At 42.0% G+C, this 15,876-nt stretch overlaps 1 protein-coding gene across 2 annotated transcripts in view; it reads left to right on the top strand.

The window, feature by feature from the left end:
• Positions 1-14,792, top strand: part of lin7a (lin-7 homolog A (C. elegans)) — a 29,913-nt gene extending 15,121 nt beyond the window's left edge. Inside the window, exons 3-6 of one of the 2 annotated variants that reach the window (XM_046379262.1) lie at positions 5,346-5,417; positions 10,129-10,338; positions 10,740-10,955; positions 12,824-14,792. In XM_046379262.1, the coding sequence (XP_046235218.1) occupies positions 5,346-5,417; positions 10,129-10,338; positions 10,740-10,955 (498 nt within the window). In that variant the 3' untranslated portion in view covers positions 12,824-14,792. The remainder of the gene's footprint in view (positions 1-5,345; positions 5,418-10,128; positions 10,339-10,739; positions 10,956-12,823) is intronic. The other variant, XM_046379260.1, reaches the window with a different exon arrangement.
• Positions 14,793-15,876: the final 1,084 nt, after the last annotated feature.

Here is a 15,876-nt window from a genome sequence, read left to right on the forward strand (position 1 = left end):
TTAACGGCCTCATAGTCCTTTTCAATGCGAGAGCGTTCGCCACCGCAGGGTTCACATAGATCTGTTCTTCTGACTCCGAACGCCCCTCTGTTTTCAATATGAAGAATCATTGTGGGGTTTTTGCCCACTTGCTGCAATCTTTTCTCCCACTTTGCAGATAGCCACTGATTTTCCCACCAGCACATGAACACACCACCAAAAGAAATAAATCAGCACTTTTAACCACAAAATGCTAACATATCTTAAATGTTCATTGTGGTGGGATACCAAAGCTCAAGCAATTGTGAAGTCTTTGAAGTAAGAGAAGAACTGAGGAAAAAGCAAGTAATCACCTGGAGGAGGAAAAATACATTCATTAGTCTAAAAAAGTATATACATTTTGTAGGAAATTAATTTAAATGCTGTTGTAGTCATTTAAAGGGACCAGTTTTCCTTTGCTCATTTTGCCTTTGTTTTTTGTTTTTTGTTTTTTTTTTGTCTCACCTCTTGCTGTAAAATCATATTCTAATTCACTTTGACTGCATTCACTTCTCTTCCCTGTATGTCATCCATCAGCCTTAACTACTCCTAAGTTAAAAGAGCCATAAAACACAGGTTAAACCGTCCAACCTTCCCATTGTTCATTTTGATCACACACACCTCTGTGACATTTCATTATTGCGGATGACCTTTCTTTTAAGTCCAGGCCTTGTGTAATCGGTGATTTGATTCCTTCCGCCACATATATATGTGATGTAGCTCATTTCACAGTCTGGTAGGCTGACACAGAGCCTGACAAGATGGACATACTAATCCTGTCCACAGTGTAAAACCCATATTATAAGTCCACCTCCAAACCGGATCCTGTACTTTACAAGTACGTCAACAGAATTTGCTAAACACGAAGCACCCTTGTTAAGGATGACAAGCCGTCTGTCAGCATGAAGAATGAAGCGCAGGGAAAAGAGTCTGTTCAGCAGTGCTGGCCCAAATGACAAAGTGAGAGAGTTTGATGAGCCGGTTGTCTTTCCCAGCCACGTTCATTGATGACGGGAGGGTGAGGGGTGGGTGTGGGGAGGTGGGTATCGGGAGGGTTAGTCTCACTGCATCAGTCTGAATGAGTTGTCAGGGTCAATCAGCCTTGCAAATGGGAAAAGAAGGACACAAGATGAAATGACTGGGAGAGGTAACCAGCTGGAAATGATGGAGAGTGGGAATTCGCAGTATATTGGGTTAGAGAGTCCCACATGACGATGGCAGGAAGTGCAGAAAGCAGTCAGAAAGAGAGCAATAGCATCTTTCATCAGCTTTAACATTGCGGTTGATTTTCCACTTCAGCAGAGATTTTCAATCATTATAATTGACCTTTTTTTTTTTCTTTTAATAGAATCAAAAGCAAGCGAGGGCGGAGGGTTCGTGTTGATTCCATCACGATGTCCCTGCCTCCCACATCACATTAAGTGAAAGGAGAGGTACATTAAGTCAGCCAGGGCGAGTTCAGTGTTTTCCCTCTGTGTGTCATGGTTAGCATCACCAAGAGGGAAAGTGTATTGTTAAGTCTGGTTCTCGAACAACACCAGCCCATCCCCCTCCGTCGTCTCCATCTCTCGGACTCGGAGGAAGCAAGAAGCCATGGTTACAAGGAGAGCTGTCACGTCGGCTTGGCCTGCAGGCATCTCTCTCTGTTTTCCAGCTTTTGTGGCGTCCTCCTCCTTTGAGGTGTCGGTGATGATATCCCTTCAGGAAAAGTCTGTTTTTGCATATGTGTCTCACCAAAATTGACTGTGGTGAACCACAAAAGAAGGAAGCATGTAGAATAAGGTCATCTAAGGGTGTCAGTGTTTCAGGGATGGACAGGGAAGGCAAAAGGAAAGGCAGGAAAGGGAAATGAAAAGGTGCGTGCGGGACAACTGGCCTTTTTAGAGGAAAGTGCAGCCACAAGAAGAGCAGACTGACAGCCTAAAGCACACAGCTGTTTGTCATGTCATGTGTCATGGCTTTGCTGTTCAGAGCACTGCTTCATGTTCAATTATCACGTCTAATGTCCCAAGAAAATTGAATAAACCTGTACATTCTACAAATAAATTAAATTTAAAGTTGCATTACTAAATATTTTTTAGACAAACACTTTATTTTAGCATCTGTCAGCTCATTGTTTCCACTGTCCTGGTTCAGTCCAATCACCATCTTTAAAAACTTAAATAACTTTAAAAACTCGTATGCATTGTGAGCAGCTAGTTGGTGAACATAGTGGAGCAGCTGGCAGCTAAAGTCAATAAAGGGTTAGCTGGAGACAGAAAACAGGCTAAACAGAGAGTAAGGATTGGACTTACTTTTGCCAGGTGGCAGAGACACATCACTGAATGGATTCTAACGTCTGCTGGATGGATCAATACAGCAGGCCACTGCTTTGCTAGTATGTTAGCTAGACCCACGTACAGTATGAGTATCTCAACATTTTTAGTATGTGAGCAAATAGGACTTAAATGAGGCTTGTTAAGCTCAGGCCCTGTCAGACTTTATAATCGTATATTCCATCATAAAAATGAAGAAAGGGTCGAGCACTTTATCACATTATATCCAAGTGAGGAGGAAGCCTCCCTCTACTCCCATAATGGTCATTAATTTAAGGCCTTCAACTGCAAAACAAGTAATATAAAATCCATCACTGACGCACCCTGTGAAAGGACTCTCTTATTTAACTCACTGCTGTGCCACCGCTGCCTCTCACATACAAGACGGCAAATATTGTTTGAGCATTGCAACTCCATCTGTAGCACTCATGTCGTGTCTGACGAGAGCCATTACTAAACACAGAGCGATGTTTGAAGGCTGAAAGACATTACTTTCACACACTGACAAAGCCAGCAATGTCCACACGAATAAAAATGAGAGCCAGTTGCAGGTAAAGTAAGTAGGTGTAATTAGCAGTTGCAGTTAAGAGGAAGGATAATAGAGGGAGAAAGGAAGCCGCTCTGCAGGCAGATGCAAAGAAAACCTTTCATGGCATTTATAAGGCTGTGCTCAGCCTCATGAAGTGCAAAGGTGGAAGAAGTCCTCAGGAAAAGGTGTCGTTTGGAAGTCGAGTGTGTGTGTGTGTGTGTGGACTGACAGCTCCATTTCTCTGAATGCATCAGCATCATAAATCTCAAAAAATGTCTGAAAAAGCAGAGCTGCGCTCTCAAAAGTTGCTCATTTGGTCTTTGAGATTCATGAGCAAACAAGACAACAGAGGCTCAGGGATATTTTTTCTCCCTCTCTGAGATCTCTACATTCAAATATCTCAGGGCTCATCTCCTTTAAGTATACATCCTTGTCATGATTCAGAGAAGTGAGGTCTTTCTAACGTTGCACTGTGGTACGTCAAAGCTACCGGGCGTGTTCGCTTCCAGGCAGCCTGCCATGCTTTGATGAGAGACATCATCTCATGAGTGGAAACAGATGATTAAAATTCATCTCTGAGCCACAACATCTGATAAGTCACACAAGACATAGTTTTGACTTTATTTTGCACTGAGAAATGTACAGTATCTCCACCCTGATTAAAATCTGATTCCTCACTTGATTGATTAACTGCAACTGTCGTAAAGGTAACATTAAAACAAGCCACCTGCTTATATTATTGTACTTGTACTCCATCGAGCGAGGTGCACCAACAAAAACATTTTGTCTGGGGCTTTTTGTTATCAGCCCATACATCTCAATTATTTTAAACTTCCTGCTTCATCTTCCTCCTGTTGCACTGTTCGTTATTTAGTTGGAACATTGGAGGGGAGTGAGATATAACATCTTAAAACTGCAGTACAGTCAAGCTGGCTCTTCCTCTCTTGGGTACTTTTGCGTTGCAGTATATAAACCCCACATCCTCATTCAACACTGTCTTTTGCTCTCCTTTAAACAAGTTTGGTTGTAAACTGCCTTTAAAAGACACATCTTTACAGGAAAGGTCAGCTGTCTGCATTGATTCTGTGTGCCTCAGTGAATAAGCAGAAAACCTTGATTTCATCCAGCTGGACATACAGAGACCCATGTCTTAAAACCCATTCAGGCCCAGCAGTATTGCAGTACTGTCTGTTCTGAAGACATTTTTGTGATGTTTATGAAGTCCACAGGCCTCGCTGATAGAAATGATCCTAAAATCATAATTGAACATAGTCTTAAGGTCATGTTCGAGTGTGTGCTCACCTTTGATTCATAAAAGATGCTGAATATAGATAAAGGAACTTACTGAATTTGAAATCCTACCTTAACTGGATGACTCGGGATGACATTCAAGATTTTTGTTATTGGAGGAACATGTTTCCTAATGGCATTTAAGTAAAAAATCCCTCCATAGGTAAGGAATTTTTCTGTTACAGAATCACTCTAAATGAAGAATTTCCTACGTTAGGAATTTTAAGTTACAGTGGTGTAGACAAGTGCAAAACAACTGCCAGAAATGACTGCTGTTAGGTCTGTATGGCAGTGACTATGAAGATGAACACCGAAATACAGCATTATGACTGAATTATGACTGAAACCATAACTGTTACTACTAACACTGACTTTATACTGACATGAGCCTGTTAGCCTTTAATGGCCGTGACCATGTGTTAATAGATGTGACACAATTAGTGCCAGTTCATCAAAGCTAATAATGAACATTTCTTGTCTATCAGAGCAAGCTAACCAGCAGTGACAAGCGAAGAGTTTAGGAATTGCTCCTGTGACAGGAAGATTTCTTTTGTCCTGTCTTTTAAGCTTTGGTCTAGCAGTTCAGGCAGTTTTTCTGTGTTGAGGCCCCAGGACCAAATTGTGCCTTCATTTCCTGAGAATTTCTATCTTTATTTGCTCAGTACGCGTACGAAGGTGCTGCACAAATGAAGTGCTGAATTATATCAAGACTAACATTATATAATCTTAAAAGCTGGTACCCTCAAAACCTAAAACATCCTTAACACAGTAATTGAGATATTTTCTTATCTTCTCTGAGAGACATCTCACTCAACAGATTTGCTGTTGCCTTCATGGTTCAAAGGGATTTTGTGCTACAAGGTCTTAGGGACTGTGACACAACCTGGATTTGCATGGCCTCATCTACAGAGATTTACATATTGTTTGCATGTGATGAGATAAATGTAAGCAGACTCTTGGAATAGTACCGTTTGGGTAGTATAATTAGTACTAGCAAGCGATAACTCTGAGTGCCAGGTGTTTTCCATTAGGCAGCCTGTTAATGCAGCACGTGTAAATACTGCCAGCTGTGAAGGAAGACCATTATTTGACTATGGAAATGAACTGTTTGAGCTCAGACGCAGGGTAGTGATTTTCAGTTTTCAACCATATGAAACATAATCATAACACTCATCTCTCTTCATTTCTTTCAGGTGTATCAGTACATGCATGAAACGATTACAGTGAATGGCTGTCCAGAGTACCAGGCGAGGGCCACAGCTAAGGTAAGAACTGCTGTGGAGATCTCAATCTGATCTGCACATCAGTTAATATCTGCAACTACAAAAAACAACAAAAAAAACATTAATTATGGCTACCGGTAATGAGTGGTGATCCATTATTCTTTCTTTCTTTCCACCACAGAACAAAATTAGTACCTACTTTGCTAATAGCTTTCATCCAGTGTGTGTGTCATTGAACAAGAACACAAAAGAATGCATGAGATTAAGGCAAAAGGCTCGAAGATGATATTTTTAATGGATATTCATACTGTTTATGAACAGCATGAACACTGAAATATTATGACTGAAAAGCTACTTAAGCCGTCACTACTGACTTTTATTTCCATGGGAGACAAAAACGCAAACTTTCTCTGTAACACTTTTCTAACAACACTGCACTAAATCCACAGCAACCCGCAGTCCCACTCATGTAAACAAACCGCCATGTGCAGCTGAACAGGCGGCTACTCTGGCAGCGTAGATCCCAATGCAGTTAGCCTCAGTAGCTAATCCAGGGGGCTAACATCTTTGTTTACTTTTGGTTGGACTAGAAATGTTAGGAATGATTTCTGTAAAGTTTATTTGGAAAACATCAGGAGGCTCGCCCAAGTCCGCATCCCTCAAAACCTTTTGGTCTCATCCTGGTCTAACTAGATTTGTGTCTTTTCTCAGAGAGTTGAGAGGTTTCATTGATCGTTCAAACAAACTCTTTTATTTAGGCTATACTCATTATGGAATGTCTTAGGGTTTTAAGTTTTCATCAGTTAGTTAGTATGCTTACAAGGTCAAACAAACGTGTGATCAACACTGGCATCAAAGACAAACATAAATTTTTCCCGGAACAAGACAGAATATTATAAAACGTGCTTAAAATTTAATGTCTCAAAGGCCCTCACTCCCTCAATATGGACCCACTAGATTTTCCAACTCTTAGTCCTTGTTTCAACAGTCTTCAGTCCCTAAATGTCTTTGATTTGAGCCGTAAATCTTTCTTGAATTAAACATAATATTCGGAATCCTGAATCACCAGATTTGCAGCCACAAGATTTCTATCTTTAATCTGCTTCACTGCCATAAAACACACATTTATTTTTGCTGTCAACGCTGATGTCACTTTCTATCCTGTTACATGACCTGGATGAAAAATGATGCTGTAAAACAATAAAATGATAAAGGCAGGGGGTTTGTTTGTTTGTTTGTTTGTTTGTGCTGTGAACAGCTCGCTGTGTGAGATTGATTTCTTCATTTTGTTTAAAGTCTTTTGTGTGCATTCAAATCAAACCACAACTCACGCTTTGATATTTAATCCCGATCCATCGCTCATATCAGATTTAGTTTCAGATGATGGTTTATATCTGTTTATTGATGCAATGCATATAAAACGTCAATCACTGAAAAACCTCTTTTATATCTTTGCTTCTTCCGCCGGACTCTTTAATATTTCATGTATTTCATGTTTTTTTGTTGCTTGCTGTTTAGAAAGCATCAGTGTCACAGGTGAAGGACAATGTCAGAACAGAGACATGTCCAGGTGCAGCGTGAATGGAATAAGCTAATTTTGGTACACAATAAGGACGAGCTTAACCCTGTCACTTGAGCAGGACTTCTCATCAGCACCTCGTCTGCGAGAGACACGAGCTTTTGTGAAAGAAAACAAAGAAGGCGGGCTTATCTGATTTCACATGGAGGATGAGGATGATGAGATGCGCGGAGAAGAAGAAGAAGAAGAAGAAGACGAGATGAGAGCACCTTTCAGTCCCTCAGTGTGTCAGTGTCCAGCTGGGTCCACTCCTCCCCGGTACATCACACGGAGTGGGTGGAGGGCGTGAATAGAAACGAGAGACCGTGTGAGGCTTCCGATGATCAGATCCTTCCTGTTTTGTTGGCTCCTCCATTCAACACTCTGCCTTGAGCACAACAGTGGAGGGTCTGGTGAATTAATTGAACACCTGGTGAAAGGAATAGTTCAACATATTGATGATACCTTTTGCTAAGAGCTCAGAGTGAAGACTGATACCTCTCTCGTGTCTGTGCATTAAGATTAGCCTAGCTCAAATAGCTACTGAAAAGCAGGAAGAAACTGCTAGCACATGTGCTCAATTAGCTTCAAAATGTAGCTCTTAAACCACTAACGTGACACTTTCCAAACAAGTTAAATGTTTTCGTTTGAGCTTTAAAGGTGCTGGAAGATCATGCTAGCTGTTTACTCCTGCTTCCAGTAGCTATTGAAGCTAATCACCTTTTTGAACTTTGAACAATGCTAGGTTAATTGTTGCTCCCTGTTTCCAGTCTTTATGCTAACCTATGCTAACATAAGCTAATCGCTGTTGGCTCGAGCTCCAGACTCAATGCACAGAAATGATATTCTCATTTCACATTTTGCAAAAAAAAGCACATTTCCCACAATATCGAACTTTGCATTAAAAAAAGATTTGGATCTCATTAATTTCTTCCAGTTACAGATTTGTCATTGCATGTGGCGTGTGTTCTTTTATATGTCAGGTGGATGCCATTGTTTGGACTAAAAATATGCATCAGCCCTAATGACTAGACTAGAGTTTCACTCCACAGAGAAGCTGTGACAGTTAAGCTGAAGATGAAAAAAAAAAAAGTTTCTGTCTCTTTTTGCTAAGCCTGGAGCGACCACAAAGACGTGATTTAAGCCGCTTTAAAACTCCTTCCTACTTTTCTTTCTTCACCCCAAACTTGGAGAAGTTGCTGCTCCTAAATCTGCATTAAAGTTGTACATTCTCTGGACAGTTAAGCACACCACTAATGGTCTGAGGTGGTTTAGCTGTGGGGATGTTCTAAACTGGGAGCACTGAATGCTTTTTTAACTTGCTCTTTGGAGATAATCACCAGGCCAGACCTCAGTGCCACTTGCATTCAATCAGTATCACACATATTGTCTGCAAAGAAAAAAGATGCATAGTATAGCAGTGGCACTGAAAATGATATCTAAGCCACCACTGCAATAATGACAAAATATGAATGAATATGAAATATGCCAATGCTTCACCAGCCTCTTGAGTACTTTGGTTAGTGAGACGGCAAATCTCCCGACAGTTCTGATTTGCGTTTCACCAGAACCATTCGATTCTCTCCGATTGGCTCATTAATTAAATCAATTTAGTCTCTAACTCCTCGCTCGAGGTCCCTCTTACTGATCTTATTGGAGACAGGGCCTATCAGGGCTGTTAGGGCTCCAGAGAAACTAATGAGAGCTGATGATCAAGCGACGTATTAAATCACACGTACACTGTAGACTTTGGTTACTAAGTATCCTCTGACAAGCTTTTCATTTAAAATGCCTTCTGTGTTTGAGAGCCGCTCGCCATCTGCCAGATTGTTTTTTCCTTCGCAGAAAGCCAGATAAAGTTGTGAAGGTCGATGTGCTGTGTGGCCTGGGAGGCGACGGTGTGCATGCTGAGGAGCTGCCTTTTAGCTTCACAATGAGACGACGGGGGGAGGGAGGGAGGGAGGAGAGGAGAGAAGACGAAGAAAAGGAGAAGGACAGAGAGAGAAGAGGGAGGCAGAGGGGAAGTTGGCTCAATACAATAACCAGATTAAAACAGGCAGCGGGAGAGAAGGGGAAATGAGCGAAACAGTTTGAGTCAGAAATGAGATGTGGATATGAAGATGCATATGAATATGGAAGAGAAAGCCGAGATGGGGAAACTGCCTGGAGGGAGCATCAAAGACCTCAAAGTGCGAGTCTGCTGCTGGGGAATTTGGATACACATCTGCAAAAGCTTCTGACAGACCATCCCCTCCTCTACTTTTTTTTATCCTCCCTTTGCCCGATCTACTTCACATAAAGATGATGCCGACTTGACAGAGAGGCACCTGTGGCAATGAATCTGTAGATCAGTGGGCGCGGGGTCTCTCGTTCTCTGTTCATCTGCCATTAGCTTTCCCTGGCTCAGCTAACAAGCTCTTGGGAGCTTTGTTCTGAATGTACAAGGAACAAGAAGCTTGGCTTGGAGTTCAAAGAAACCCCACAGCCAGCAAGCAACATCAACCAGCTGGTAGAGACACAGAGGGTGAAAGTTGTCTGGCTGCTCCTCCAGCATGAACTCAGATGTGTTAATCCTTGTGCTTAGAAAGCCAGTGAACATCTCGTGTGGAGTCTAAATCCCCAGTCCTGGTGAAATCCCAACGCTCTGTTGTAGCCGTGCACCTTCACCATCATTTTTGTAGGTTTCCTCCTTTGCATTCATTTTGAATGTAATGAAGACTAGACTAGTGTTTTGCTCAAACAACAAGACATTTTTGCTCCAGACTGTTGTCATGCTGATGTGGGGTTACAGAAACTACGTGTCTGCATTCAGACGAGATTCACTGACTGCAATGATTAAATTGTTCAATGGAAATTTTGCACTGAATACTAGTGTGAACCAGCGTGGGGTTTTCAGCTTTTGTTAAATATCAGCAGTAAAGTCGGACTACATAAACCTGTTGTCGAAAGACAATGAATGCATTTGAACAATACATTTGAAAATTTAATTTTCTACAGAATTTTACTTCACTCTTATTTTACTGAAAATCATACACCTAATTAAGCACAGTGGAGTCCGACATCAAAGGTTTTGTTCACACTGTGTGATACCTCCATAATGTATACAGAGGTATTTTTTGAGGGTTTTTTGCATTGTAGGCAGTAAGATGATCGTGTGTTTTCTCACTAATCCCCATCTTGCTTCTCCTCCTCCAGGCCACAGTTGCAGCCTTTGCAGCCAGCGAAGGTCACTCCCACCCGCGGGTGGTGGAGCTGCCTAAGACGGAGGAAGGTCTGGGCTTCAACGTCATGGGCGGCAAGGAGCAGAACTCACCTATCTACATCTCACGCATCATCCCCGGGGGCGTGGCCGAGAGGCACGGCGGCCTAAAGCGAGGGGATCAGCTCCTGTCCGTCAACGGTGTGGTAGGTCTGACCGGTCGCTGAATCGTGTTGTCGATTCAGCGTGCAGAGAAAGAGGCTCGTCGTATGGATTAGCTCGAGAGAGTGGATAAGCTTTTCTACACTTATTTATTATTTACACCCTCTTCCCAAAAATATGCTCTATTGAAATAAGAAAGAAGTGTGTGGTTTCTAGTTTAATATGTGGGTCAACAATCTGGAGAGCTGTTGAGATCAAAGTGCTGCACATGTCTTGAGTCTTGAGACTTGAATAACACTGACTGTATGTCTGCACATTATCGCTGCGTATTAAAAATGGAGGAAGTATTCTTTTTTTATTTCCTAAGAAGAGTTACTATTTTTAAAAGAATATATTCAAATCAGCTTCCTCTAATATTCTCTCCGTCTCTAAACCCCCCCTGCAGAGTGTGGAAGGCGAGCACCACGAGAAAGCAGTGGAGCTGCTTAAGGCGGCCAAGGACAGCGTGAAGCTGGTGGTTCGCTACACCCCCAAAGTCCTTGAGGAGATGGAGGCACGCTTTGAGAAGCTCCGCACGGCCCGGCGGCGCCAGCAGCAGCAGCTCCTCATGCAGCAGCAGCAGCAGCAGAACCTGACCTCTCAGCAGAACCACATGTCGTAGGTGAGGCGCTTCATTGCTTTAAGGGTGAGGGGGCGGCCGGAGGCGAGACTCCAGGAGCGCAAGGCAAAACGCCGCCGCGGAGGAGGAGGATGATGTCATGAATGAGAAGCCAGTCCCAAGTTTAGACCATATTTACTGCTGCCCATTTTCACAGCCAAAGAGAAGACTTCAAAGCAGGCACATAACTGCTTTTGTCAAGGAATGCTTAACATTTTTTTGGAAATACACGTTTGTTTTCTTGCTGAGAATTCAATGAGAAGATGCTAAATATGTAACTTCAGCCAGGAGACACTTAGCTTAGCATAGCATCCACTTAGCTTATACCTCAGTGGGATATTTTGGAAGCTTTGCTAGCTCTGCAAACATTACCACTTCTGCTGTGTTCTGCAAGTGGTTCTGTTGTAACGGCTGTAAATTATTCAAGCTTAAACTGATTACATCTGTGGCCCATATACTCTGCAGGTACGTGGATAAGCAGATGCAGCCTGCAATGCTTGTTACTTGGAAGCTCCAGCGGCGTAGAGGGTGTACACAACTCTGCTCCAGACAATATTTTTAAAGTCCAGATTTAGAACAAAGCTCTGCCAATCACGCTGAAGCAAACTCACACTTCTGACTGTGCGAAAATAACTTAAAGGCAAGAAGAGACTTTTCAGACACTAATCAGACAAGCTAAATCATATCATGCTATGGTTATTTCTGCCAAGGCTTCTCGAATTATTCCCTGACGTACTGGAGGCGGGCATGAGTCCAAGATCTCCGTGGCACTGCCCGTTTGATGCTAAATCCCCCAGGCATATCTCTTGTCTTGCACCTGGCACAGTGCAGCTTGGGGAGGTATTTAGGGGCTTGTAACAGTGTGTTGCAGTGGAGCTACAGACAGGAAGCTGAGTCGGGATGGTGTTTCATCCATGTCGGCATGCTGACCTCAGAGATTTGCCTTGGCGGCCACGAGGCTGCTGCCCAAACGAGACGCACAAGCTGACAAGAATGCAGCATAAGCCACTGGGATTCATCTCCCCATCACTGTTTCTCTGACTGTCCCTGTGTGCCACATGCAAACACAAATGCTGCATGACTAGCTGGCTTTGTTGCTGACGAGGTAGTCTTGAAACATTTTCAGGGTTCAGCAGCAACAGCATCAACTTAACCTGCCTACAAGTGTAGCAAAAACAAAGCATTCACAGGATTTCTCTCTGCATAAATATGTAACACAATGATCAGTGATCACAGCAACACATGCCTCCACAACCTTCTCCTCTCATTAGCAGATTTCTTCATGAAAATTCAAAGTTCAAAGTTTTTTGCTCCAAAACATGAAAAATATCAGTACATTCACTTTGCGGCTTACTTAAAATAACTTCAAACGCAACACGCAGCAACAACATGAGAGCTAAGGAAGTGCTTACCTGCCCAGGAAAAGTTCATGAGTGAAAGGAGGAAGTAAAGCTACCAGAAGTGCCAGACACACAGTTAATGAAATAAACCAGCTGCTATACTTCCTGTTGGAACTAAAAAAATCTTTCCTTTAATAGGAAAGTGTACAAGTTTTACCTGAAAATATACTTTTTTCTATAAGACCTTTTAAGTAGCTCTTGAGGAAGTGCAAGACGGAAATATAACAGCAGAACAGGTCATGTGTACCCTTCAAATTAAAAGTCTAAATCCATGCAGGAATTTTTAGTGCTCTGCTTTGGTCTGGTGGCTTTAACTTGACCACTGATGATTGTAATCACAGTCATCAGGCCATGCAGAATTAGCTCGATATCACAGAAAAACAGAAAAGAAAATACCCATCAGTGACAACTGTCAGCGAGCTCTGAGATGTTGCTCTCAGTTCCTCTTTTCTTTTTTGTTTGTGTCTGCAGGTTGTTCCAAAAGAAGAAGAAGTGAAGGAGTGTGAAGAGAAAGTGGATCTCAAAGACCATCTGTTTGTGTTGAGGATCCCAGAGGAATCTCTTTGCGGTGGAGATAACCAACAAGCCGAGGACTCTTTTGCTTACTCTCTCCCCTCCAGTGCACCACCGATTACTGAGCAAAAACGGAGAGAGGCAGTCGTTTGTCCTGCAATTGGTGCTTTGGAAAAAAAGTATGAGGGAAGCGAGCGCCGAAAGTTTTAACTTTGTATTCCCTTTTATAAGTTGTTCTCCGCCCACCCACACACCCGGTTGTGACTCTTGCTGGAACTCCCTTCTCTTGTGTTTGTTGTTCTGTTTACAGTCGACCATTTTTGATTGCTTACCGACATCCTTTTGCACCGTGGCACCTTTGCCATTTTGCCATAGATATCATTTGTACAGTGGTGTTTCTATTGATTCCTCAACTGGTGCTTGTGTCTCTGTATGAATGGTTTCTCTCTTCTTTTGTTTTTTTCTTTTGTGTGTGCGTCCTGTTTTGGATAAACGTGAACTCTTTTTTACCTTCTATATTGTAGCAGGAAAGATTTTTGTATCTTGTAGGTTTAGCAATAACACACATTGTTAAGTTCTTGCATTTCAGCACAAAATTCACGATCGAGACAAACAAACGTACGCAGAGTTTATGGCGTAGGTGCAAATGTACATCATTGTAAAGCAAACTGGGTCTTAGTGTAAGGCAGCTTCTTTGTCCAAATCTACCCTCTGTGCCATTCAAAGAGATTATTGATTTACAGGTGGCATGACCAATTAATGTGCAATAACTGTGATTATCAACAGACTTTGTAAGCTACTCCAAACTGAGATTTATCTAGAAAACACACGTCACCAAGAGATTCAAATCAATCCTCGAATGTCACCAGTTTTCATCTGAACAGAGTCTGAGTTAAATAAAAAAATATGCTAGAATTATGTTTATTTTTCAGATGTGTCTATTTTATAGTTTATGACATCAGAGATTTAACATAAAGTTTTATTGTTCCTTTTAAATATTATGTGTTCTTTCTAAGATTCATATTCAAAATCTATTCGTTGTACAACATCTGAATAACTAGCACATGGTCCGTGTAGACTTTCCCCGCGTTTCTGTTTTGACAATCATTTTCTTCCTCTGTACCTGTAAGGGAAATCTGTGTTTGAGCTTCTCTCTGCCGACCCCGCAGCAGAGCTAAAGCGCTTTGCTTTATCTCATCTCCATCTTTTGGTGCTAAGCGCTCCTTGTTTTGTTCTGTTTGCACTGCGCTTCCCAGAGGTCCCTTCTTTGTCTTTGTGTCGTGTGCTTCCTGTTCTTTTTCTTTCTCTGTAGGTGGCGCTCTTTTCTTTGTTTGTTCAACCGTGCGAGCTGCACCACTCAAGCTCTTTCTTCTTCTATTTATCCCAAACAGAACCAAAACATAAAACACATCACTTCCTGTCTGCTAAAGGAAACACTAACCCCCCTGACGCTGCATGTTTAGAAGAGCAAATGAAAAGCAGTCAGTTATGAAGTTGCATTTTGATGAAAATGTTACTGATTATTAATAAAGAATTGCATCACAGATTCATTGACAGAAGGTTAGGAGTTCATTTTCACTTTTAATGCTGTCTGATTTCTCCATCTGATTGCGGAACAAATTTCTTCCACATGCGTCACATGCTGCCAGATGTTGCGGTTACCTAAATAACCTGCTGGCACTGAGCTCACCTGATGCAAAGGCATCAGGTGAGCTCAGTGCTCGGGTTATTATGGAGCATCCCAATGTTTTTGAATCGCACACTCTTCAAGCAGAGCATCTCAATACAACAGATCCCTTTTTGTATCGTAAAATCACAGGTACTCTTTCTTAATTGACTTACATTTTTGAAGCTGATGGTCTTACCGCGAAGATTTAAAAAAAAAAAAAAGACAACAAACTGTTGATATGCAATTGTTATACTATATTTGTATAAATAAATCTATGTGCTTGTGTACAGTGAACACTTTGTTGACCCTTCCTTCATTTCTCATATCTACCCCACACAGGTCTGCAAACGTGGATTATTTATTAAGAGTTGTAGCCAGATGTGCAATGAATGAATGAATCAATGCCTTTACTGTCATTACACAGCAACGAACTGAGTGACGGATTTTACTATCAACAATACAGCAAAAGAGAAATACTATACAGTAAACTGTGCAATGTGGTTGTTGTCTTCTCCATCTGGGTTTCATCACCAGTTTATTTTCACTCGTGTGGAGATGCTTCTGGCTCTGCTCCCCACATCACAGCTTACCTGCAGGTTTCTTGTTTCTTGGTGGCTCAAAAGAAGTCAAAATTAGATACATTGCATCCAGAAATATTTATCATGTGCAAGGGTTTTAATTGTCGAATGCAAACTCTACTCAGGTTGGTAAAACTCAACTCCCAGTTGCCTCAGAAGTGCTGGAAAAATATAGCAGCATATAACATAAATGAAGACCTACTGTAGATGTGCGAGTTATTAATTTTACAGTAAAGACTGTGATGTGTTCATTTACCGTAAGTTATTTACCAACAGCTTGTCACCAATTGCCTTTCAGTGACCTGAGTGCAGCAGCTGAAGCTGGACTGATTAAACCTGATGTACCGAAATGTTCCTCTGAAGGCTCGTCGGGGTGTTTTAGCCGCGGGAGCAGAAAGTCGATGGCCTTTTGTTGGCTCCACACAAAGACTAATAAAGACACTTTTGTAAATGGAAGGTATTAAAGTGAAACAGTGACAGTAGAAGCACGAAGCGGGGCTGTTTCTTCACCTGCGACGTGTTGTAGTACACGGTGTTTCTGCAATAAAGTCCCTGTTAGGGCCGTTCAAACAAGCAACAGCCAATCACGAATCACCCACCTGTGTCCATGGCTCGTAACCAGGAGCACCGAGAGCCTGGATGTAACACCTTCTCAGGAACACACGGTGAACTCCAAGCGTTTTGTGATGATGAGAGGTTCAGTTCTGATACGAGTCGAAGCACAGATGATTAGAGGATATTCATACTCTCGTTTGAAAGATGAA

The sequence above is a fragment of the Scatophagus argus genome, chromosome 22, assembly GCF_020382885.2.
Source record: "Scatophagus argus isolate fScaArg1 chromosome 22, fScaArg1.pri, whole genome shotgun sequence".
In the NCBI taxonomy this organism is placed as follows: Eukaryota; Metazoa; Chordata; class Actinopteri; family Scatophagidae; genus Scatophagus; species Scatophagus argus.